General features: G+C 45.1%; 2 protein-coding genes across 7 annotated transcripts in view; one reads left to right on the top strand and one right to left on the bottom strand.

Moving 5' to 3' along the window:
• Window positions 1-12,896, bottom strand: part of ccdc62 (coiled-coil domain containing 62) — an 86,852-nt gene extending 73,956 nt beyond the window's left edge. For 2 of the 5 annotated variants that reach the window (XM_038790182.1, XM_038790191.1), the window contains exon 1: window positions 12,723-12,896. Coding sequence is in view for 2 of the 5 variants with exons in the window: in XM_038790174.1 (XP_038646102.1) it covers window positions 4,809-4,892 (84 nt within the window). In the remaining 3 variants the exon portion in view is untranslated. Of the gene's footprint in view, window positions 1-4,808; window positions 4,954-12,722 lie in introns of those variants that run through there. The other 3 variants (XM_038790174.1, XM_038790209.1, XM_038790200.1) reach the window with 2 other exon arrangements.
• A 131-nt stretch (window positions 12,897-13,027) lies between these two features.
• The window catches only part of denr (density-regulated protein), a 32,175-nt gene continuing 19,279 nt past the window's right edge, over window positions 13,028-25,923 (top strand). For both annotated transcript variants that reach the window (XM_038790142.1, XM_038790148.1), the window contains exons 1-3: window positions 13,028-13,235; window positions 17,554-17,659; window positions 20,182-20,201. In XM_038790142.1, coding sequence (XP_038646070.1) covers window positions 17,563-17,659; window positions 20,182-20,201 — 117 coding nt within the window. In that variant the 5' untranslated portion in view covers window positions 13,028-13,235; window positions 17,554-17,562. The remainder of the gene's footprint in view (window positions 13,236-17,553; window positions 17,660-20,181; window positions 20,202-25,923) is intronic.

Raw genomic sequence — 25,923 nt, 5'->3', positions numbered from 1 at the left:
CCGTTGCTGTTTGTCATTTTTATAAATGACCTAGAGGAGGGCACAGAAGGTTGGGTGAGTAAATTTGCAGACGACACTAAAGTCGGTGGAGTTGTAGACAGTGCGGAAGGATGTTGCAGGTTACAGAGGGACATAGATAAGCTGCAGAGCTGGGCTGAGAGGTGGCAAATGGAGTTTAATGTAGAGAAGTGTGAGGTGATTCACTTTGGAAAGAATAACAGGAATGCGGAATATTTGGCTAATGGTAAAATTCTTGGTAGTGTGGATGAGCAGAGGGCTCTCGGTGTCCATGTACATAGATCCCTGAAAGTTGCCACCCAGGTTGATAGGGTTGTGATGAAGGCCTATGGTGTGTTGGCCTTTATTGGTAGAGGGAATGAGTTCCAGAGCCATGAGGTCATGTTGCAGCTCTACAAAACTCTGGTACAGCCGCATTTGGAGTATTGCGTACAGTTCTGGTCGCCTCATTATAGGAAGGACGTGGAAGCTTTGGAACGGGTGCAGAGGAGATTTACCAGGATGTTGCCTGGTATGGAGGGAAGGCTGATGGACTTGAGGTTGTTTTCGTTAGAGAGAAGAAGGTTAAGAGGTGACTTAATAGAGGCATACAAAATGATCAGAGGGTTAGATAGGGTGGACAGTGAGAGCCTTCTCCCGCAGATGGAGGTGGCTAGCACAAGGGGACATAGCCTTAAATTGAGGGGTAATAGATATAGGACAGAGGTCAGAGGTAGGTTTTTTACGCAAAGAGTGGTGAGGCCGTGGAATGCCCTACCTGCAACAGTAGTGAACTCGCCAACATTGAGGGCATTTAAAAGTTTATTGGATAAGCATATGGATGATAAGGGCATAGTGTAGGTTAGATGGCCTTTAGTTTTTGACTTCCCATGTCGGTGCAACATCGTGGGCCGAAGGGCCTGTACTGCGCTGTATCGTTCTATGTTCTAAGAGCAGGTCAAGGCTGGGAATTCTGCAATAAGCAACTCACATCCTGACTTCCTAAAGCCTGTACCAACAAGGCAGTGTAATGGAACACTCTCCATTTGCCTGAATGAGTGCAATTCCAACAACACACACAAGACGCTCAACACCATCTAGGAAAAAACAACCGCTTAATTAGCATCCTATCCACTACCTTCAACATTCGCTCCCTCCAAGCACAGGAATATAGGAACAGGAGTAGGCCATTCGGCCCACTGAGCTTGCTGTACCATTCAATTAAATTAAGGCTGATCATCTATCTCAATACCATTTCCCCGTGCTACCTACATACCTTTGATATCATTAGTTTCCAGAAATCTATCGATTTCTGTCTTGAACAAGCTCAATGATTGAGCTTCCACAACCCTCTGGGGTAGAGAATTCCAGAGATTCACCACCCTCTCGAGTGAAGAAATTCCTCCTCATCTCCATCTTGAATTAAATAATTATATATTTTTATTCAATCAAGATTTCCATTCTAACAAAATAAAACAAAACAAATCCCAAACCCATACTATACTAAACTAAACGCACAGCCACACAGTCCCCCCTGCCCCCTCTCCCCTCCATAAATAAAATAATAATAATCTTGCAATAATCTTTATCATTGTCACAAGTAGGCTTACATTAACACTGCAATGAAGTTACAGTGAAGATCCCCTAGTCGCTACACTCCGACAACTGATCAGGTACACAGAGGGAAGAAACCAGAGCACCCGGAGGAAACCCACGCAGACACGGGGAGAAACTCTGCACAGACAGTGAACCAAGCGGGAATCGAACCTGGACCCAGGTGCTGTGAAGCAACAATGCTAACCACTGTGCTATCGTGCCACCTGACCTTAATCAAAAATAAAAAGATATCCCCCCCCCTCCAAGAGCTGACAGTGACCAGCTCCCAGAAAAAGATGACAAATTGCCACCTCAACTGAAACCATTCAACCGACACTCTCATGGAATACTTGATCTTCTCAAGGTGAAAAAATTCCATTAGGTCCCCCAACCAAGCCGAGGCCTTGGGTGGCACTGGGTGCTCCACCCAAGCAGAACTCATCTCCGGCTATTAGCACCTGCCCTCACCCACCGTCTGCAGCACTGGTGAATGTGATACTCCAAAAATGGCCGCCAATGGGCACGGCTCCAGCTGAACGCCTAAAATCCCTAACATATCAAAAAGGAGACCCAAAAACTATCAAGCTTGGGGCAAGACCAAAACATGTGCGTGTGATTTGCCAGCGCCCTAAAGCACCCCTCACACCTATCCTCCAGCCCAAGAAGAAACCATTCATACGCACCCTAGTCAGGTGTGCCCTGTGCATCAGGATCTGCCTTGCACATGGGGAGGTGACGTTGACCCTGTGAAGAGCCTCACTACACACTCTCTTCCCCCACCCAATCAAAGACCAAACCCAGCTCACCCTCCCACTTCCTCCATGGCTGCCTGTTCCATCGCCAACATCTGCCCAAAGAACTCCAAAATCCTAGCCTCATCTAACCCGGCCAAAGACAGGACCCTGTCCGTAAGCGAAGGTGACAGTACAGGAGAAATGAAGGAACCTCCTTGCGCAAAAGATCGCGCACCTGAAAGTACCTGAACGCATTCCCTCTCGGGAGCTGGAACTTCTCTAGCAACTCGTCTAGGCCATCATCTCCATCTTGAAAGGTCTACCCCTTCCCCTGAGACATTGTAGTTTTAGACTCTCCACCCAGGGGAACTATCTCATCTACACCCATCCTGTCACACTCTGTAGGAATTTTGTACGTTTCAACAAGGGCACCCTTCATTCTTCGAAACTCAGGGAACACAGACTCAATGCACTTGATCTCTCCTCCTAAAACAAAAAAGCCACCATCCCCAGAGATTAATCTTTTTTTTAAATGAATTTAGAGTACCCAATTTGTTTTCCAATTAAGGGGCAATTTAGCGTGGCCAATTCACCTACCCTGCACATTGGTTTGGGTTGTGGGGTGAGATCCACACAGACAGGGGAAAAATGTGCAAACTCCATGCAGAGAGTGAACCCGGCTCCTTGCACCATGAGGCAGCAGTGTTAACCACTGCACCACACTGCTGCTCCTTTCCAGAGATTAATTTCCCTTGTTGCCCAACGTCTATTGCATGTGTATCCCTTCTTAGATAAGAGAGCCAAAACTGTACACAGTTCTCCAGGTGCAGTCCCAAGATTCTATACAACTGCAGCAAGACATCTTTACTCGTCAACTCAAAACCTCTTGCAATGAAGGCCAACATACAATTTGCCTTCCTAATTGCTTGCTACACCTACATGCTAACTTTTAGTGACTCGCAAACGAGGACATACAAGTCCCTTTGGACACCCACCATTCCCAACTTCACAATTTGAGAAATATTCTGCCTTTCTTTTTTTTCTACTAACTTCACACTTATTCACATTATATGCTACTTCTTTGTTACAGCCCATTCACGTTGCCTGCCCAAATTCTCTTGTATCCTAACAACTTGGGTGCCCAACCAGTTTGGTGCCATCAGCCAATCTGGAAATATCACAATTGGTCCATACCCAAATCATTTACATTGATTGTGAACAGTAGTGAACCAAGTTCTGATCACTGTGATATCCCACCAGTAAAAGTCTGCCACCCTGAGACTAATCAGTTTAGGTTACGACACGTAGTGGCAAAAATATGTACCATCTCAAAGATATAGGGCAGGAACTCACCAAGGCTCCTGCACCAGCACCTTCCAACCCCACAAACACTACCACCGACAAGGAAAAGGGCAGTAAATTCATGAGAACACCACCACCTTCAAGTTCCCCTCCTGGTCACACACCATCTTGACTTGGAAATATATGACCGAATCTTCACTTTCGCTGGGTCAAAATCGTGAAACTCCTTTCCTAACAGCACACTGGGTGTTCCTACAATATATGGACTTAAGCAGTTCAAGGCAGTGTTCATCAGGATCTTAAGGGCAATTAGGGGTGGGCAATAAATGTTGGTCTAGCCAGCGACACCCACACCCCATAAAAATGACATAAGCATTGCTCTGCACCCTTGTGCAGCGACAAAGGTTTTCTCATCCACTTCTTTTTACTGTGTGCTTCAATCTCTGTGTTTCAGCAGAGCTAAAGGCAGTGCTTGTTCCCCTGTTCTGATAGGGGATACCCGCTGCAGATGTCCTCTGGGTTTTACACCCCATGAGGGTCCCACCAAATACTCCCTCATCTGCACATGGCCAAATGCAATCTAAACATTAGATCATGCAGTATGGTTAATTATGATTTGGCCTGATCCCTTCTTTTCTGGTTAAATATTTACAAAGCAGGTAGCCTTACAGAGATGTACTCTGCAGCTGATTATATGAAAAATTATACATCAAGCCCACTTTAGATGATAGCGGGCGATAACTTCCTCAAAGTGGCAATCAAAGTCGGATTACAATGCTGTACCCACTCGCACTACATTTCTTCAGTGCCGGTTTTGCCTGACCTTCCTGACTCAGGCCGAATGAGATTCAGGCAGTGTCCCTGGATCCCCAGTGGGTTGAATGTGCCGGTGAGTCCTGTGGGGGGTTCGGTCTGGATCTTTAAAATAACTATGCTGAAGTTAGAAGTTGTCTTATTTCTCCTAACTCTTTGGGGGGGGGGGGGGGGGGGGAGAGGGGGAGGGGGGGGAAGGGGGGAGGGGGGGGGGGAGGGGGGGGGGAGGGGGGGGAAGGGGGGAGGGGGGGAGTTACAATTGACAAAGCAGTTAACAGAGCAAATGGGTCTTGATGATGACGAGTTTCAGTGTGCAGAAATACATTGTCCATAAACAAAAAGGATAATTAATGCACACTTACTTACCATCGTACACCAATTGGAATTCAGAAGTAAATACCCAAAAGTTAAAAACTGGGCAGACTTATCCAATAAATTTCCTGTAAGCATGCAATATAGTTTGAACAGCAGTGAGGAGCTTATTTGGCTGGATGATGTAGGGACATTTTACAAATAATGATAAAGTGATGTGTTATGACTTCAGTTATGATGCCACAGTAGTAGCAGCCAGCCAATCAGCTCACAGCTCTCATGTTGGGTTCAGGCTGCCATTGAACAGCAACAAATTGTCACTAACTTTTATGACAGAATTAACTACCAATACTAACCATCGATACCACCATCTCAACATGATAAATTAAACAAGCACTGGTAAATCTGAAGCAGTACTGCTCGTCATAATAGTTACATAGCATTCTCTCAAACATTAAATATCTAACTCGGGTCAGTGTATCTGCCCGGCATTAGTTCTCAATGTGTCTCCACCAGACTGCAGCCCCTAAATTAGATCCCTTGTTGGTAAATATCATCCTGCGTAATAAAGAATTTATAAATAATTGAATTCATTCTAATCCTGGTTGGGTGGCACGGTAGCTCAGTGGTTATCACTGTTGCTTCACAGCGCCAGGGTCCCAGGTTCGATTCCCAGCTTGGGTTACTGTCTGTGCGGAGTCTGCACGTTCTCACTGTCTGTGTGGGTTTCCTCCGGTTTCCTCCCACAAGTCCCAAAAGATGTGCTATTAGGTAATTTGGACATTCTGAATTCTCCCTCTGTGCACCCGAACAGGAGCCAGAATGTGGCGACTTGGAGCTTTTCACAGTAATTTCACTGCAGTGTTAATGTAAACCTACTTGTGATAATAAAGATTATAATTTCCAGCAAAATGTGGAATTTAAAGCTTTGGCTGAGCAAACAGAAGATACAGGAGCAAAATAATGGCCACTGACTTTATACCATGCAACAGGATATTCATTTGAACAGCACAAAAAGTCATAGGTCAGAGGATTAATTCAGCGAACAGAACATTGAAATATTTGGTCAGAATTGAAAAGTATAATTTATATTGGAAAGCAAATATAGATTTCTAACGGCAGGAGTTACAAAAGGCCAAGAGCCAAAGAGTCCACCAGCTGATCCCAGTACATAGATAGGAAATTAAATGGAAAAGATTGATCCACAATACTATTCTAAACAATAGAACAATGGGACACAGGTTCAAAATAATCGAATGGCAGCAATACGACTGATATCATGTTCTTCATGTAGAGAATGGTCAATATTTGGAATGGACTTTGCTGGCTGGGTGGTAGACTTGAAAACCCTGGACTGTTTAAGAAACGACAATGTGTAGCAATGGGAAAGTGCAGGGATATCCTGAATTGGCAAATTAAGATGAGCCAAATGGCCTTCAACCATCCAAGTGAGTGTGATGCCGTGATCCTTCTCTTGCCTTTAAATACAGCAAAGAAAATTCACTGAAGAAGCCATTCCAGAATCATACAATGTTTCTAGCAGAGGAGGCCATTCAGTCCATCAAGTGGTGCTGGCTCTCTGCAAGGGCAACTCAACTAATCCCACTCCCTGCTCTTTTCCCTGTAGCCCTCAATCTTTTCACTTCAGGTGCTTAACCAATCCTCCTTTGGAAACCCTGATCAAATCCACCACATTCAGAATGTCAATGGCTAGATCCAACACCCCACCACCCTTCTGTGCCTGTACTTGGAGTTGTAAACTCTCTTCCTCTGGAAGGAGAGAAAGCAAGAAATTATGGGCGCGAGAAGTGGAATGCGTATTGAAGGAGGAATGAGAACAGTTGTGGAGAATGACTATGGGATATTGGTGTGAGGTGGCAACACAATGAGGGAGAGGGTAAGGGAGAGTGTGTTCCATTCAGATGCAGATTTAAGGAGGTGCATAGAGAAAAAGAAATGTATGGAATTTCAAGGTGTGTTGGTCGAACAAGTGCTTTGTCAGAGAAATGCTTTGGAAGTCAAGAGTGGTGGCTTTCACTTGTAAGTGGTATGCCACTTACTTTCGCTTAGGTAATGAGAACATAAGAACTAGGAGCAGGAGTAGGCCACATGTCCCTTTGAGCCTGCTCCGCCATTCAATGAGATCATGGCTGATCTTTTGTGGACTCAGCTCCACTTTCCCACCCAAACACCATACTCCTTTATTCTTCAAAAATCTTGAAAACATTTAATGAAGGAGCCTCAACTGCTTCACTGGGCAGGGAATTCCATAGATTCACAACCCTTTGGGTGAAGAAGTTGCTCCTGAGCTCAGTCCTAAATCTACTTCCCCTTATTTTGATGCTTTGTCCCCTAGTTTTGCTTTCACCTGCCAGTGGAAAGAACCTCCCCGCATCTATCCTATCTATCTATCCTATCTCCAGCAGAGGGCAGCAGAGCGGAGCTACCGACTGGTTGTTCCGGGGAGATTTGCATACGTGCAGTGCGGTCAGCCTAATTTGAAGGTGGTTTGTGAAGGGGCTGTCGTCAAGTGACGGGACAGTCAGAGTAGAAATTCAAGAATAGTCAGAATGAATACGTGGCTTGAGAGATGGTGCAGGAGGGAGGGGTTCAGATTTTTGGGACATTGGAACCGGTTCTGGGGGCGGTGGGACCATTACAAACCGGATGGTCTACACCTAGGCAGGACTGGAACCAATGTCCTAGGGGGTGCTTTTGCTAACACTGTTGGGGAGGTTTTAAACTAATGTGGCAAGGGGATGGGAACCAGATTAGGAAATTAGAGGTCAGTAAAGCAGCAGCAACTAAAGCCAGTAAGGTACGAGACAATAAACTCAATGTGACTAAGGGGAAGAGTAGACAGGGAAGAGATGATGAACGCAAAGGTGGTCTGAGGTGCATTTGTTTTAATGCGAGAAGTGTAGCAGGTAAGGCAGATGAACTTAGGGCTTGGATCAGTACCTGGGAATATGATGCTATTGGTATTACTGAGACTTGGTTGAGGGAAGGGCAGGACTGGCAACTGAATATCCCAGGGTATAGATGCTTCAGGAGGGATAGAGAGGGAGGTAGAAGGGGTGGAGGAGTTGCATTACTCGTCAGAGATGCTATCACAGCTGTAATTAAGGAGGGCATGATGGAGGATTCGAGCACTGAGGCAATATGGGTGGAGCTGAAAAATAGGAAGGGTGCAGTAACATTGTTGGGACTTTACTACAGGCCTCCCAAAAGCGAGCATGAAGTAGAGGTACAAATATGCAGACAGATTATAGAAAAATGTAGGAGCAATAGGGTGGTTGTGATGGGAGATTTTAACTTCCCCAACATTGAATGGGATTTGTGTAGTGTTGGAGGCGTAGATGGAGCAGAGTTTGAGCACCCAGGAGAGTTTTTTAGAGCAGTATGTAAATAGTCCAACTCGGGAAGGGGCCATACTGGACCTGGTATTGGGGAATGATCCCGGCCAGGTGGTTGATGTTTCAGTTGGTGATTACTTTGGGAATAGCGATCACAATTCCGTAAGTTTTAGAATACTCATTGACAAGGACAAGAGGGGTCCGAAAGGAAGAGTACTAAATTGGGGAAAGGCAGAGTATAACAAAATTCGGCAGGAGCTAGGGAATGTGGATTGGGAGCAGCTGTTTAAGGGTAAATCCACATTTGAAATGTGGAATTCTTTTAAGGAAAGGTTGATTAGAGTGCAGGACAGACATGTTCCTGTGAAAATGAAAGATAGAAATGGCAAGATTAGGGAACCATGGATGACGGGTGAAATTGTGAGACTAGCTAAGATGAAAAAGGAAGCATACACAGGATCGAGGCAACTCAAAACTGATGAAGCTTTGGAGGAATATCGGGAAAGTAGGACGAATCTCAAACGCGCAATAAAGAGGGCTAAAAGGGGTCATGAAATATCTTTGGCTAACAGGGTTAAGGAAAATCCCAAAGCATTTTATTTGTATGTAAGGAGCAAGAGGGTAACTCGAGAAAGGATTGGCCCACTTAAAGACAAAAGAGGGAATTTATGCGTGGACTCAGAGGAAATGGGTGAGATTCTTAATGAGTACTTTGCATCGGTATTCACAAAGGAAAGGGACCAGACGGATGTTGAGGCTAGGGATGGATGTTTAAATACTCTTGGTCAAGTTGTCATACGGAAGGGGGCAGTTTTGGGTATTCTAAAAGACATTAAGGTGGACAAGTCCCCAGGACCGGATGGGATCTATCCCAGGTTACTGAGGGAAGCGAGGGTCGAAATAGCTGGGGCCTTAACAGATATCTTTGCAGCATCCTTGAGCACGGGTGAGGTTCCGGAGGACTGGAGAATTGCTAATGTTGTCCCTTTGTTTAAGAAGGGTAGCAGGGATAATCCAGGGAATTATAGACCTGTGAGCTTGACGTCAGTGGTAGGCAAACTGTTGGAGAAGATACTGAGGGATAGGATCTATTCACATCTGGAAGAAAATAGACTTATCAGTGATAGGCAGCATGGTTTTGTGCAGGGAAGGTCATGTCTTACAAACCTAATAGAATTCTTTGAGGAAGTGACAAAGTTAATTGATGAGGGAAGGGCTGTAGATGTCGTATACATGGACTTTAGTAAGGCGTTTGATAAGGTTTCTCATGGCAGGTTGATGGAAAAAGTGAAGTCGTATAGGGTTCAGGGTGTACTAGCTAGATGGATAAAGAACTGGCTGGGCAACAGGAAACAGAGAGGAGTGGTGGAAGGGAGTGTCTCAAAATGGAGAAGGGTGACTAGTGGTGTTCCACAGGGATCCGTGCTCAGACCACTGTTGTTTGTGATCTACATAAATGACCTGGAGGAAGGTATAGGTGGTCTGATTAGCAAGTTTGCAGATGATACTAAGATTGGTGGAGTTGCAGATAGCGAGGAGGACTGTCAGAGAATACAACAAAATATAGATAGATTGGAGAGTTGGGCAGAGAAATGGCAGATGGAGTTCAATCCAGGCAAGTGCGAGGTGATGCATTTTGGAAGATCAAATTCAAGAGCGGACTATATGGTCAATGGAAGGGTCTTGGGGAAAATTGATGTGCAGAGAGATCTGGGAGTTCAGGTCCATTGTACCCTGAAGGTGGCAACGCAGGTTGATAGAGTGGTCAAGATGGCATACAGCATGCTTGCCTTAATCGGACGGGGTATTGAGTACAAGAGTTGGCAGGTCATGTTACAGTTGTATAGGACTTTGGTTCGGCCACATTTGGAATACTGCGTGCAGTTCTGGTCGCCACATTACCAGAAGGATGTGGATGCCTTGGAGAGGGTGCAGAGGAGGTTCACCAGGATGTTGCCTGGTATGGAGGGTGCTAGCTATGAAGAAAGGTTGAGTAGATTAGGATTGTTTTCGTTGGAAAGACGGAGGTTGAGGGGGGACCTGATTGAGGTCTACAAAATTATGAGAGGTATGGACAGGGTGGACAGCAACAAGCTTTTCCCAAGAGTGGGGATGTCAGTTACAAGGGGTCACGATTTCAAGGTGAGAGGGGGAAAGTTTAAGGGAGATGTGCGTGGAACGATTTTTACGCAGAGGGTGGTGGGTGCCTGGAATGCTTTACCAGCGGAGGTGGTAGAGGCGGGCACGATAGCATCATTTAAGAAGCATCTAGACAGGTATATGAATGGGCGGGAACAGAGGGAAGTAGACCTTGGAAAATAGGAGACAGGTTTAGATAAAGGATCTGGATCGGCGCAGGCTGGGAGGGCCGAAGGGCCTGTTTCTGTGCTGTAATTTTCTTTGTTCTTTGTTCTCTTTGTTCATTCCCTTCATAATTTTACATGTTTCTATAAGATCCCCCTGCATCCTTCTAAATTCCAATGAGTACAGTCCCAGTCTACTCAACCGTTCCTCGTAATCCAACCCCCTCAACTCTGGGATTAACCTAGTGAATCTCCTCTGCACACCCTCCAGTGCCAGTACGTCCTTTCTCAGGTAAGGAGACCAAAACTGAACACAATACTCCAGGTGTGGCCTCACTAACACCATATACAATTTCAGCATAACCTCCCTAGTCTTAAACTCCATCCCTCTAGCAATGAAGGACAAAACTCCATTTGCCTTCTTAATCACCTGTTGCACCTGTAAACCAACTTTTTGCGTCTCATGCACGAGGACACACCTCCTTAGTGACAACAATCCTCTCAAGAAACCCAAAAAACCTGTTCAGTTCACTTCCTCATCTCCGATTATTAAATCTCCCTTCACATCCTCTAAAGGACCAGTATTTACCGTAGCCACTCTTTTTTGTTTTAAATATTTGTAGAAACTTTTACTATCCGTTTTATATTCTGAGCAAGTTTACTCTCATAATCTATCTTACTCTTCTTTATAGCATTTTTAGTGGCTTTCTGTTGCCCCCTAAAGATTTCCCAATCCTCTAGTCTCCCAGTAATCTTTGCCAGTTTATATTTTATATTGCTTTTTCCTACAATTTGATACTCTCCCTGATTTCCTTAGATATTCAGTCGATTTTCCCTCTTTCTACCCTCCTTCCCTTTTGTTGGTATAAACTTTTGCATGGCATTGTGAAAAATCACTTGGAAGATTCTCCACTGTTGCTCAACTGTTTTGCCATAAGGTCTTTGCTCCCAGTCTATCTTTTTCAGCCCTTCTCTCATCACATTGTAATTTCCTTTGTTTAAGCACAAAACCCTAGTGTTTGATTTTACCTTCTCACCCTCCATCTGTATTTTAAATTCCACCATATTGTCATCACTCCTTCCGAGATGATCGCTAACTATGAGATCATTAATCCTGTCTCATTACATAGGACCAGATCTAGCATCGCTTGTTCACTCGTAGGTCCCATTACATATTGTTCGAGGAAACTATTGCGGATACATTCTATAAACTCCTCCTCAAGGCTGCCTTGACCGACCTGGTTTAACCAATCGACATATGTTAAAATCCCCCCTGTTAACTGCTGGACCATTTCTGCATGAATGAGTTATTTCTTTGTTTATTGCCCGCCCCACCGTAATGTTATTATTTGATGGCCTATAGACTACTCTATCAGTGACTTTTTCGCCTTACTATTCCTCGTTTCCACCCAACTGGATTCAACCTTATCCTCCATACACCGATATCATCCCTCACTATTGTCCAGATGTCATCTTTAAATAACAGAGCTACACCACCTCCCTTACCATCCACTCTGTCCTTCCAAGTAGTTTGATACCCTTGGATATTTAACTCCCAGTCGTGACCATCCTTTAACCACATTTCAATAATGACCACTTCAGTAATGAGATCATTAAACCTTTCGGAATACTGCATCCAGATACTAGGCTCTCCACATCAGCTGTTCACACCCTCCACAACTTCCAGTAATACCTGCTTTGTTTCGGGAAGTGAGCTCTTCCTCTCATCCAGATGAAGGAGCCCAGCCCCATAGTTCTCACTCCTTTTGCCTTGCAGATGATGCACAGGTAACTGGAGAGTTACATGTCCCCTTTCCCTGTTTCATCTTAATGTTCTCCCACCATCCAGGGACCTCTGGCTTTGTTGTGTCCTACCTTCCCCCTCCAGGGAATGTACTGTACCTCCTATAACCAAACTCTCATATCTTTAAAGACAGACTCTGTCCTGCTGCAGTTTTGCCTTTAATTCCAGTTCACCTAAATCAATGAAATTGGTCTACCTTCAACTAAGTATTTTTACTCTCGACTACTCCTTGTCCTTTTCCATTGCTACCCTAAAATGTATGATACTACGACCACTGTGTTTCCCAACCTGCACTTGATCCACCTCATTCTTCAGAACCAAATCCCGCTCCTGTCCCTTTCTTCAATGGGACATAAGTAGACTGATGGAGAAAATCATTCTGAACAGCCAAAACTCCTTACCCATCTCTGCCCTTGACATTATTGTTGTGTCAGACTATAGTGGGATACTTAAAGGATCCCACTAACAACACTCTATAGTTATCAACGTGTATAATCCAACATACATTTTGGTCAGTTCGGCATCGTTGATAAACCAGTAAGATCCCACACCCTGTATCGCTGGCCCGGCTTCATCGGCCTCCTAGTCCGTTGGCCGCCGTCTCCGGCCGCGGATCAGCCTCTCGTTCTCTCTCCAGCCGCCATGGTGAAAGCGACGCGGTCACGGAAGGACCCGCTGCCGTCAGTGCCTGCACTACAGGCGGGCGTGCAACCGGAACACCGCCGAAAGGCGCCGTCGGCCATTCGCCATTTATCCTGAAACCTCATCCAAGGGTGGCCTCGCGGACAAAGCAGGGTTTGATGCAAGGTGTGCTCGAAATTGGACCGGCGCCACGGCGGGCTGCCCATTCGGTTTGTTCGAGCGACAGGGAGACGAAAGGCCCCCCCCCCCCCGAGACGTGCGAAGGCTTGGCTGTGCTCTGGTCGCGAGCTTCATTCAGGCGGATTGGCTTCTCTCTCGGAGTGGGTTTATTCTCGGCGGTAGATGATTACACTGAAAACTGGCGGCTGCTGATAAGGTTTGCAGTTTGTGTAGTTTCCCGTGAAGAAGGGAAGGACTGTCCGGGGTGAATTCAAAAACACTGGGGAATAAAGGTGGTTCCCAGGTGCTAATCAGGCCATAAATTCCTGGCATGATTTTATTTCAGTTCTTCTCCGCCTGAAAAACCTGTAATTTGTTGATGTGCTATTGGGCATTGTTCACTTTAGGTTTTGCTTGCTTCCATTTGGCGGTATAGTGGCTCTATAACACCATTTGTGTCCAGGTCAACCTATATATGTATTTATAAATATTATATGTAGACATATTGGAGTGTGCAGCAATCAAATTTTAAATAAACCTCAAAATTAGACTTAACCCGTAAGGTGTGATGCATTCCGATTTGTAGCTATGCCAGCACACTGCACCTTAACTGTAAATGTTGCCATCTTTTGCTAAGTTGAACAAGATAGTGCAGAGGTTGAAGATCATGGCTGGAGTTCTAATGCTTCTCCTGATAACTGTTATTTGAAATCGTAATGATTATTTCTAACACCCATGTTGTGCTATGCTGTACAGACATAAGAACATAAGAACTAGGAGCCGGAGTAGGCCATCTGGCCCCTCGAGCCTGCTCCGCCATTCAATTAGATCATGGCTGATCTTTTGTGGACTCAGCTCCACTTTCCGGCCCGAACACCATAACCCTTAATTCCTTTATTCTTCAAAAAACTATCTATCTTTACCTTAAAAACATGTAATGAAGGAGCCTCAACTGCTTCACTGGGCAAGGAATTCCATAGATTCACAACCCTTTGGGTGAAGAAGTTCCTCCTAAACTCAGTCCTAAATCTACTTCCCCTTATTTTGAGGCTATGTCCCCTAGTTCTGCTGTCACCCACCAGTGGAAACAACCTGCCCGCATCTATCCTATCTATTCCCTTCATAATTTTAAATGTTTCTATAAGATCCCCCCTCATCCTTCTAAATTCCAACGAGTACAGTCCCAGTCTACTCAACCTATCCTCATAATCCAACCCCTTCAGCTCTGGGATTAACCTAGTGAATCTCCTCTGCACACCCTCCAGCGCCAGTAAGTCCTTTCTCAAGTAAGGAGACCAAAACTGAACACAATACTCCAGGTGTGGCCGCACTAACACCTTATACAATTGCAACATAACCTCCCTAGTCTTAAACTCCATCCCTCTAGCAATGAAGGACAAAATTCCATTTGCCTTCTTAATCACCTGTTGCACTTGTGAACCAACCTTCTGTGACTCATGCACTAGCACACCCAAGTCTCTCTGAACTGGGAATCCTGTGCTTGACACCTGCTATGTGCCGAACCAGCAAATAGATCTCTGGCAGGAATGGAAATCAGTCAGAATTCCTGCTTCTGATCACAATATAGTAGGACTGCTGGAAGATTTGCGACTGTGGATGCACTTAGACTGGGAGATGTCAAACTGGGGACTTGGTCAACTTGGCAAGACTGAGCTAGGAACTGGGGAATGCTGATAAACTAATCCGAAGGCTGGGTCAAGAACTACACAGACTTGCAGGCCCAACCTGAAGGCCAGTGCCATGTATTAGAGGTTCCTGAAAGTGAAGAGCTAGTGATGAGGGGTGGGAATCATATTGGACCACCACCACATTGATGTCAGGTCAGTTGGGAATTACACTGCACAAGGGAATTTGGGAATTCCACTGCAATGCAGACTCAATGGGGCGAGTGGCCTAGTTATGCTCCTATGCTTCATGGCCTTCGTCACATAATGTGTTCTCTGTGGTCTACAGACAGCAACTTAACAAACATCTGCTACACCAAAATAGCTAACCAGGGGTGCTGTATTAACTTGCATGCAAGCTGTACTTTATTTTTAAAATATCATTTATTTAATCTGGGTTTATATGCAACTTATATATAGGTTATATCTTTTTTACTTGGAGAAACGGAGGGCTCATATTTGAAGTATGGACTATCTGCACAGGATGTGGAGATGCCGGCGTTGGACTGGGGTGGGCACAGTAAGAAGTCTTACAACACCAGGTTAAAGTCCAACAGGTTTCTTTCGAACCACTAGATTTCGGAACACTGCTCCTTCCTCAGATGAGTGAAGAGGTGGGTTCCACAACCACATACATAGACAAAGTCAATGATGCAAGACGATACTGTGAATGCGAGTATTTGCATGTAAGTAAGTCTTTATAGGTCCAAATAGAACGACTGGAGAGAGGGATGATCACAGGTTAAAGAGGTGTGAATTGTCTCAAACCAGGATAGTTGGTAGGATTTCGCAAGCTCAGGCCAGATGGTGGGGGGTGAATGTAATGAAACATGAATCCAAGGTCCGGTTGAGGCCGCATTCATGTGTGCGGAACGTGGCTATCAGTTTCTGCTCGGTGATTCTGCGTTGTCACATGTCCTGAAGGCCGCCAAGTTCCGCATGCATGATTACAGCTCAACCAAGAGGCTCCACTAGCTCCGAAAGCTAGTGATTCGAAACAAACCTGTTGTACTTTAACCTGGTGTTGTAAGACATCGTAATCTGCACAAGTAGGAAATACAGTACCATATCACATCCTCAGGCTGTCTGAACGGGGTTTAAAACCAATTAATTATCTTGTTTAGTCACTTATGTAGGAAAATATAACAATCAAATGCTACTCAACAGAACTTCCACAAATAATGACTGCCCAGATAATCTCTTTATGCTGGTGTAGAAAGAAAAATGTTCCTTGGGACACTGGGAGAAATCCCTTGATTTTTTTCCTCAAGTACTACCACGGAATCTTTTACATGAACAAACTGATTTATTAACATCTGACAGTGCAGCATTCTTTGCCCAGATTTTGTGTTGAAATCTGAAGTTTTCATAATGAGGCTTAAACATGTGACTCTAAGAATCTGAGGCAAGACTGCTAGCAATTGAACCAAGCTGAACATAGAACGGTACAGCACAGTACAGGCCCTTCAGCCCACTATGCTGTGCCGACCATTTATCCTAATTGAAGATCAACCTGACCTACATCTCTTCAATTTACTGCTGTCCATGTGCCTGTCTAAGAGTCGCTTAAATGTCCCTAATGACTCTGACTCCACCACCTCCGCTGGCAGTGCATTCCACGCACCCACCACTCTCTGTGTGTAAAGAACCTACCTCTGACATCTCCCCTATACCTTCCTCCAATTACCTTAAAATTATGTCCCCTCGTGACAGCCATTTCTGCCCTGGGGAAAAGTCTCTGGCTATCCACTCTATCCATGCCTCACATCACCTTGTACGCTATCAAGTCACTTCTCTTCCTTCTTCGCTCCAGTGAAAAAATGAGTCTAGAATTGGACACAATATTCCAAGTGTGGTCGAACCAGGGTTTTATAAAGCTGCAGCAAAACCTCGCGGCTCTTAAACTCAATCCCCTGTTAATGTAAGCCAACACACCATACGCCTTCTTAACAACCCTATCAACCTGGGTGGGAACTTTGAGGGATCTATGTATGTGGACCCCAAGATCCCACTGTTCCTCCACACTTCCAAGAATCCTGCCTTTGACCTTGTATTCAGCATTCAAATTCAACCTTCCAAAATGAATCACTTCGCATTTATCTGGGTTGAACTCCATCTGCCACTTCTCAGCCCAGCTCAATCACAGAACCTTGTTCCCTATCAAAAAGCCAGTCCTACATTATATGTGGTTGGATGATTTCAGTTTGCCGTGGAAGTGTTTTTGTCACTGAATTTAGTCAGCTTGTTGCATAAATGTGCAAGTGCATTTCAGAAGGCCGGCATCTGCAGTATTTTGGTTTTGTATTAATTTGTTGTGTCTGAAACCTAAATTCTTCATCTTTAGCTTCAGTGTCCTCTTTTGCATTGCCCGCTTGTTTTTTGTATCCTGTAGCATTTAAGGAATACTGCAAATGACACAGAAAGCTGGAAACCTCCAGAGGTCTATCTCAAAGGCAACAATATTTGATGCCCACCTTTCATGTACATCCCATCAGGTTTCCAGTTATGGGGATTTGAATAGGCCATTCAGCCCCTTGAGCGTATCCTGCCAGTCAGTCAGATTACAGTTTATCTGTTCCTCAACTCCATCTTTTCTCTGTGTCCCTTGATCCCTTATGGATCTGCTTGAAAATTTCAATTGACCCAGCGTCCACAGCCTTTTGCGGGGGCAATGTTTAATGACTAGAACTGGCAGATGAGATTCTGGAGCAATTCACAAACTATATTTTTGGGCATCTTCTCTTAATGAATCTTGCCCTTCAAAATATATTTGATTAAGATCAAGAAATATATTGTTAAGATCAAGAAATATATTGTTAATCATGTTATTTGCTTGCACCTGGTCTTTAGGTTTATGAGATGGCTACTACTGAAAATACAGACTCAGAAAACAAAGGAGAAGCAAAACCAACCAGCAATAGGGCACAATGTCCTTTAAAAGTACTTTACTGTGGAAGTAAGTTTGCTGGCACAAAAAACAAATTCTGCATGCTGTATAGAACAAATATAGTTAGAGAAACCTTGTTATTTTGATGTAGTAGGTTACCACAGGATATACTATTCTAGGTTTTCTCACTGAATTTAGTCAGCTTGTTGCATAAATGTGCAAGTGCAAGTGCATTTCAGAAGGCCGAAGATGAAAATGTGACCGAGTTTCAATTTTCATCTCATTGTGTAGTTTGCATCACTTATGTTGTTCACAGCAGGATTCATGATGGAGTTTATAGCTCATACTATTTTGCCATATTGGCTGGAGGAAGATCATAGATCTGGGAAGAGAAGCAAAATATAAAATATTTTGAATATCTTGACCAAAACGTAAAGCTAAGTTACAGAAGTAACAATTTATAGGCAACGGTTTATTGCCGAATAGAATCAAATACCAGCAATTGAATTTAATATGATGATGCTGTGAGCAGGGAGTTAATGTTTTTTATGTGATGTTTAAAAAAATAATTAATGCCAGCAACAACTTGAGTCAACAAAATGTACACAGTTGATCAGTGAAATTACATTAGCTTGTTAACAATGAGTTTGATTATCTGCACGTTTATAATCAAGACTTTTAAAAAATCCATTGTGATCACAGAACTGATTGTTCTCATTGTTCGACACAAACTCTTCACAGCTTCGCTTTGCACCAGTATTGAAAATAAATTTTAAATCTGTCATTTTATGAAAGTTTAAATATCCAGGAAATTTGCATACTAGTTTGTATGTTCCAACTCTGAATTAAACCTTGAGGGCAGCACAATGATTATATCTGGATTTCCAGAAAGCCTTTGACAAGGTGCCACACAAAAGGTTGCTGCATAAGATAAAGATGCATGGCATTCAGGGTAAAGTAGTAGCATGGATAGAGGATTGATTAATTAATAGAAAGCAAAGAGTGGGGATTAATGGGTGTTTCTCTGGTTGACAATCAGTAGCTAGTGGTGTCCCTCAGGGATCCGTGTTGGGCCCACAATTGTTCACAAATTTACATAGATGATTTGGAGTTGGGGACCAAGGGCAATGTGTCCAAGTTTGCAGACGGCACTAAGATGAGTGGTCAAGCGAAAAGTGCAGAGTATACTGGAAGTCTGCAGAGGGATTTGGATAGGTCAAGTGAATGGGCTAGGGTCTGGCAGATGGAATACAATGTTGACAAATGTGAGGTTATCCATTTTGGTAGGAATAACAGCAAACAGGATTATTGTTTAAATGATAAAATATTAAAGCATGCCGCTGTTCAGAGAGACTTGGGTGTGCTAGTGTATGAGTCACAGAAAGTTGGTTTACAGGTGCAACAGGTGATTAAGAAGGCAAATGGAATTTTGTCCTTCATTGCTAGAGGGATGGAGTTTAAGACTAGGGAGGTTATGCTGCAATTGTATAAGGTGTTAATGAGGCCACACCTGGAGTATTGTGTTCACTTTTGGTCTCCTTACTTGAGAAAGGACATACTGGTACTGGAGGGTGTGCAGAGGAGATTCACTAGGTTAATCCCAGAGCTGAAGGGGTTGGATTACGAGGAGAGATTGAGTAGACTGAGACTGTACTCGTTGGAATTTAGAAGGATGCGGGGGGATTTTATAGAAACATATAAAATTATGAAGGGAATAGATAGGATAGATGCGGGCAGGTTGTTTCCACTGGCGGGTGAAAGCAGAACTAGGGGGCATAGCCTCAAAATAAGGGGAAGTAGATTTAGGACTGAGTTTAGGACGAACTTCTTCACCCAAAGGGTTGTGAATCTATGGAATTCCTTGTCCAGTGAAGCAGTTGAGTCTCCTTCATTAAATGTTTTTTAGGTAAAGATAGATAGTTTTTTGAAGAATAACGGGATTAAGGGTTATGGTGTTCGGGCCGGAAAGTGGAGCTGTGTCTACAAAAGATCAGCCATGATCTCATTGAATGGTGGAGCAGGCTCGAGGGGCCATATGGCCTACTCCTGCTCCTAGTTCTTATGTTCTTATTATCACTGCTGCCTCACAGCATCAGGGACCCGGGTTCAATTCCAGCCTTGGTTGACTGTGCGGATTTTGCACATTCTCCTTGTGTCTACGTGGGTTTCCCCAGGGTGCTCAGTCCCCCACAGTCCAAAGATTTGCAGGTTAGGTGGATTGGCCATGATTATTGTGCTAGATTACGGGGATAGGGTGGGAGAGTGGGACTGGTACTGAATGGAGTTCTCTTTTGGAGACACGGCAGTTGAATGGCCTCCTGCACTGTAGGGATTCTATGAGTTGAGGGCCTTTTCCTTTTAAATGTCAATTGCTGATGGTGCTTCAGTATTAGCATTATATAGTTTTATTTATTATATGCTGCGCTTTAATCTTTTTCAATAAGTTATTTAGATAATCAATTTAATCAAACACAAGGACTTTTGCCTCTTTGTATTTTACTTGTAATGAAATGAAGGATTTGGCTGAAAAATGTGCTTATTTTTGTCGATTTATTCTGAATAGTTACGATAATTTTTTTCCCCTTTTCTAGTCTGTTCGTTGCCAACAGAGGTGAGTGAAATTAATTCCATCAAATATATTGATACCTTCTGCTTGCTTTCTTCCCTTTTAGTTTTTCCCTTTTTAATTTAACCCATCTCGCTTTTTTACTTAACTTCTGCAGAGACATGTTTGAGTAATTTAAGTGGTGCCTGTACATGTACTGTACAGCTGTAGCACTTGGTGGTAGGGAGATGGTAGGAGTGAGGAAGGGAAATGTAAGAAGAAGTACTTCACGCCCACCTTAACAAATTTCAATTTGAAGCAAACATCATTACCTTTGGGATAGTTAATGCTTAGTGTAATTCACTCTTCTTTATAGAAATTATTTGCTTTTCAGTCTTGTGTTCACTAGGAAATCATTCAACAAGTGCCAGTTATAAGACTCATCAGTGAATAATTTGGTCGTTAATAACTCCAAGTCTTGAACCTGGGTCCGAAGGCTCGTTATCAAGACTTAGAGTTACCAGGACTTGGGTGCGGAACTGGCCAAAAGAAGGGCAAGCCTCAATAAAGTAAAATCAGCCCTCTTCAAAAAGGGGGGGAAGTTCGGCATGTTGTACCCATGCCATTTGTGGGTCACTTATGAGGGTCAAGAACTTTATTTTGGATCGCCAGATGAGGTGATGAACCTTGTTAAGGACAGGAAACCGGCAGGTGATGGGGAACATTGAACTTGGGGGCAAGTAATTCTGTACCTATGCTGCTAAATTTCTTTTCTCTTTGGGTTCTGTGTGTATTGTTTTTGTACCAATTTTGGGCCGTTGCTCAGTTTTGTATACCGGTTAACTTTGTTCTAAATGGGGGATGGTTGGTGGAATTTTCTTCTTTGTGTTTGTTGGGGTTTGTTATGTTTTGCATATGTATGTTCGAGCGGGGGGAGGGATCAGTGGGGTGTAGGATGCTTGGCGCCATGGGCGAGTCTACCAGGCTAGCTGGGCGGGGTAGCTCATGGAAGCACAGTGGGGGGCCGAGCAAGTGATAGGGTTGTTGTGGGGGGTTGGGATTGCTATTTTGTTATGGGGGACGGGGAGGGAAGGGGGGAATAGTTCTGCTGACAGAGCAGGGACTGGCGCTTGGAGACAAATTGGAGGTCGATGACGGTGGACATCCAAGGGCGGGTCATCCGAAGGGCAGGGGGGGGGTCATCTGACCAGACTGATCACATGGAACATGAGAGGGCTGAATGGGCTGGTCAAGAGGGCTCCCGTGTTCATGCATTTGAAGAGTTTGAAGGCGGACGTGGCAATGCTGCAGGAGACACACCTGAGGGTAGTGGATCAGACTCGGCTGAGGAAGGGGTGGGTGAGGCAAGTATTTCATTCGGGACTAGACTCTAAAACTAGGTGGGTTGCGACCTTGATCAATAAGCGGGTGTCATTTGAGGTAGGGAATATAGTGGCGGAATCCGGGGCTAGGTATGTCATGGTGAATGGGAAGCTGTACCAGTGGTATTAGTGAATATTTACGCACTGAACTGAGACGACGCGGAGTTTATGAGGCGGGTATTGGGGAAAATTCCGAACCTGGACTCGCACAGGTTGATCATGAGGGGGAGACTTTAGTAGGGTCATTGATCCAAGGTTGGATCGGTCGAGTTCAAGGACAGGGAGTGTGCCAGCCGCGGCGAAGGAACTAAAGGGGTTTATGGAGCAGTGGGAAAGGTAGATCCGTGGAGGTTCGGACGGCCAAGAGCGAAGGAAATTTATTTTTTCTCCCATGTTCACAAAGTGTGCTCCCAGATTGATTTTTCCATTTTGAACAGGGCTTTGCTAGACTGGTAGATGCCGAGTATGCGGCGATTGTTACGTCGGACTATGCCCTGCGCTGGGTGGATTTACGGGTGAGCAAGGAGGGGGGTCAGCGCCTGCAATGGAGATTGGATGTAGGACTGTTCACGGATGCGGGGGTGTGAGGGGGGCCATCAGAATTCTTTGGAGATAAATGACACGGGAGGTTTTGGCAGCAACGGTTTGGGAAGCGCTGAAGGCAGTGGTTAGGGGGCAGCTAATTTCGATACGGACTCATGGGGAGAAGGTGGAGTGGGCAGAGATGGATAGGCTGGTTAGGGAGATACTCCAGATGGACAGAGGGTATTCGGAAGCCCCGGAGGCGGGGTTGTTGAAGGAGCAACAGAAGCTGCAGGTGGAGTTTGGTCTGATATCTACAGGGAAGGCGATGGGGCAGTTGAGGAAGGCGAGAGTGGCGATATACGAGTATGGTGAGGAGGACAATAGGATGCTAGCACACTAGCTTAGGAGAAGGGAGATGGCCAGGAAGATAGGAAGAGTAAAGGACAAGGCGGGGGGGGGGGGGGGGGGGGGGGGGGGGGGGTTGAGGGATCACAATCTTGGACCCAGCGGGGGCGAACGGGGTGTTCAAGGAGTTTTACATTCGGCTGTATGAATCAGAGCCCCAGCTGGAGTGGAGGGGATGAGGCAGTTTTTGGAAGGGTTGAAGTTTCCAAATGTGGAGGAAGAGTTGGAGGGTTGGTTGGGAGCCCCGATCGGGATTGCAGAAGTAATAGATTGTAGATTGGAAGCCATGCAGTCGGATAAGGCCCCGTGACTGGACGGCTACCCAGTGGAATTTTACAAGATGTTTTCTGTGATGTTGGGCCCGCTGCTGGTGGGGACATTTAATGAGGCAAGGGAGCGGGGTGTTCTTCCTCCCTCCAACAGTGTCACAGGCTTCGATCTGATTGATCCTGAAGCGGGAGAAGGACCCTGGGCAATGCGGGTCATACAGACCAATCTGCCCACTGAATGTCAACGCCAAATTGCTGGCCTCGTGGATAGAGGACTGTGGTCCGGAGGTGATAGGGGAAGACTAGACGGAATTTTCAAAGGCAGGCAGCTAACGGCCCATTAGAAGGCTCTTGAATGTAATCATGATGTCCTCCAAGGGGAGGGAGGTGGAGGTGGTGGCGCTATGGATGCAGAGAAGACTTTTGACCGGGTGGAATGGAATTATCTGTGGGAGGTCCTGGGACGGTCTGGGTTTGGGCAGGCCTTTGTTGACCAGGTACGGTTGCTGTACCAGACATCGGTGGCAAGTGTGCGAACGAACTGGTGAGTTTGGACTACTTTAGACTGCACCGGGGAACAAGACAGGGATGTCCCCTCTCCCCACTGTTGTTTGCGTTGGGTATAGAGCCATTGGCGATGGCGCTGAGTGCATCAAAGGACAGCGAGGGGCCAGTCGATTTGGGGTTGGGGGCGCGGGGGTGGATCACGGATCTCATTATATGCAGATGATCTGACCCATTGGGGGAATGCGGGAGATTATGCGACTATTAGGGGGATTTGGCCGGTTCTCGGGGTGCAAATTAAATATGATTAAAAACATATTTTGTGTTCCAGGCAAGGGGGCAGGAGGAGAGACTGGGGGAGTTGCCGTTAAAGTTGTAGAAGGGGTTTTTTGTAACTTGGCTATTCAGGTGGCACAGGGAAGAGAGCAGCTACATAAATTAAATTTTGTCCGGTTAGTTGAGCAAATGAAGGGGGACTTTCGGAGGTGGGACATGCTCCCGTTGTCACTGGCGAGGAGGTACAGACCATGAAAATGATGGTTGCCCCGAGATTTTGTTTGTTTTCCAGTGCCTCCCTATTTTAATATCAAACGCCTCTTTTAAGCAGGTGAATGCGGTGATCTCTGGGTTTGTGTGGGCGGGTAAAACCCCTGAGTGAGGAAAATGCTGCTGGAATGGAGATGGGGGGGGGGGGAAGAGAGGAGGATTGGCACTGCCACACTTTAGGAACTACTGAGCGGCAAATATAGCCATGATTAGGAGGTGGAGGGTGGCATGTAGTGCAATGGTTAGCACTGGGACTGCGGCATTGAGGACCCGGCTTCGAATCCCGGCACTGGTTCACTGCCCATGTGTAGTTTGCACATTCTCCCCATGTCTGCATAGGTTTCACCCCCACAACCTAGGTTAGGTGGATTGGCCACGCTAAATTGCACCTTAATTAGTAAAATAAATAAACAATTGAATACTCTACATTTTTTTTTAATGATTAGGAAGTGGGGGAGGGGTCAGCGTGGGAGCGGGTGGAGGCGGCCTCATGTAAGGGCACAAGTTTAGGAGCACTGGTAACGGCTCCTCTGCCCTTCTTGCCGGCCCGTACTCCACAAGCCCGGTGGTAGTGGCAGCCCTGAGAATTTTGGGGCAGTGGCGGAAGCATATGGGAGTGGAGGGAGCGTCGGTGTGGGCTCCAATGTGTGGTAATCACCGGTTTGTACCAGGGAGGATGGATGGGGGATTTCAGAGATGGCTGAGAGCAGGGATTGAGAGGCTGGGGGATCTGGTTATTGATGGGAGCTTTCCCTGCTTGGAGGATCTGGAAGAGGAGTTTGAATTGCCGGGAGGGAATGGTTTTGTTATCTGCAGGTAAGGGATTTTGGGCGAAGGCAGGTTTCGACCTTTCCGCTCCTACCGCCACAGGGGATACAGGACAAGGTAGTCTCTAAAATGGGACTGGAGGGAGGGAAGATATAGGAAATCAAAAAGAACTTATGTAGTGGGAGGAAACCCAGATAGGTGAGCTAAAGCTTAAATGGGAAGGTGAGTTGGGAAAGGAGTTAGAGGCGGGTCTGTGCAATGATGCTCTGAGCAGAGTCAACGCGGCCTCATCATGTGCCAGGCTCAGCCTGATACAATTCAATGTGGTTCACCGGGCACATATGACAGTGGCCCGGATGAGCAGGTATTTTGGGGCGGAGGACAGGTGTGTGAGGTGTGCAGGAATGCCCACAAATGTCCACATGTTTTGGGCATGTCCGAAGCTTGCGGATGTCATGTCTACAGTACTAAAAACAAGGGTGGCGCTGAGTCCAGAGGTGGCAATTTTTTGGAGTATTGGAAGACCCGGGAGTCAGGGGGCGAGAGAGGCCGACATTTTGGCCTTTGCCTCCTTGGTAGTCCGGAGACGGATCTTACTAGCGTGGATGTACTGGAACCCCAGAAAATCAGGGGTGTGGGTTAGTGACATGGCTGGGTTTCTCAAGCTGGAGAAAATTAAGTTCGCCCTGAGAGGATCAATGTTAGGGTTCGTTCAGAGGTGGAAAGCGTTATCGACTTCTTCGGGGGAAACTAAACTGTCAGCAGATTCAATAAGGGGAGGACAGGGGGAGTTAGGTTATTTTTGTCTAGCTTAGGGGGGAACATTGGGAGATGGAGGGGGGTGTTACGCACTGAATTATGTTTACATTTGTATTTGTATCTCTTGTTATAAAACCATAAATGCCGTAATAAAATGTTTGTTAAAAAAATAATTTATGAAATTTCTTTGGTTTTAGATAAAACCATTCATTAGCTATACATTCATATTTACTAAATTTGCTTTCACTTCTGGGTAAATTCTGTCTGATTCTCGAGTTCTCAGTCATTCAGAATACTTTACTTTCTTTATTTTGTTCTTACTCTTCTGTTTTGTTATCCATTTGGTTAGGACAAGTTTATGTATTCATACAGCAAACATGAATTGTAACTATGTATTTTCCAAGTATGTTTTCATTTATTAACACCATATTGTTACAAAGTCAATTTACTTAGCATATTTTATTTCTTGTGACCACTTCTTCAAATAGCTATGTTGCCCACGCCACTAGAGGTCAGCAATATGTCTTTTTAAATCTTACATCATTGAGTAATAAGCAAGTGATGTGGGATCCTAACTTCTTAAAACATGGGGACTTCTGCTGTACTGAATCTGAGACGTCAGATATTTAT

This window comes from Scyliorhinus canicula, chromosome 1 (assembly GCF_902713615.1).
Source record: "Scyliorhinus canicula chromosome 1, sScyCan1.1, whole genome shotgun sequence".
NCBI classification, from domain to species: Eukaryota; Metazoa; Chordata; class Chondrichthyes; order Carcharhiniformes; family Scyliorhinidae; genus Scyliorhinus; species Scyliorhinus canicula.
The sequence above is the reverse complement of the archived record's forward strand: the minus strand, read 5'-3'. Positions and strand labels throughout refer to the sequence as shown.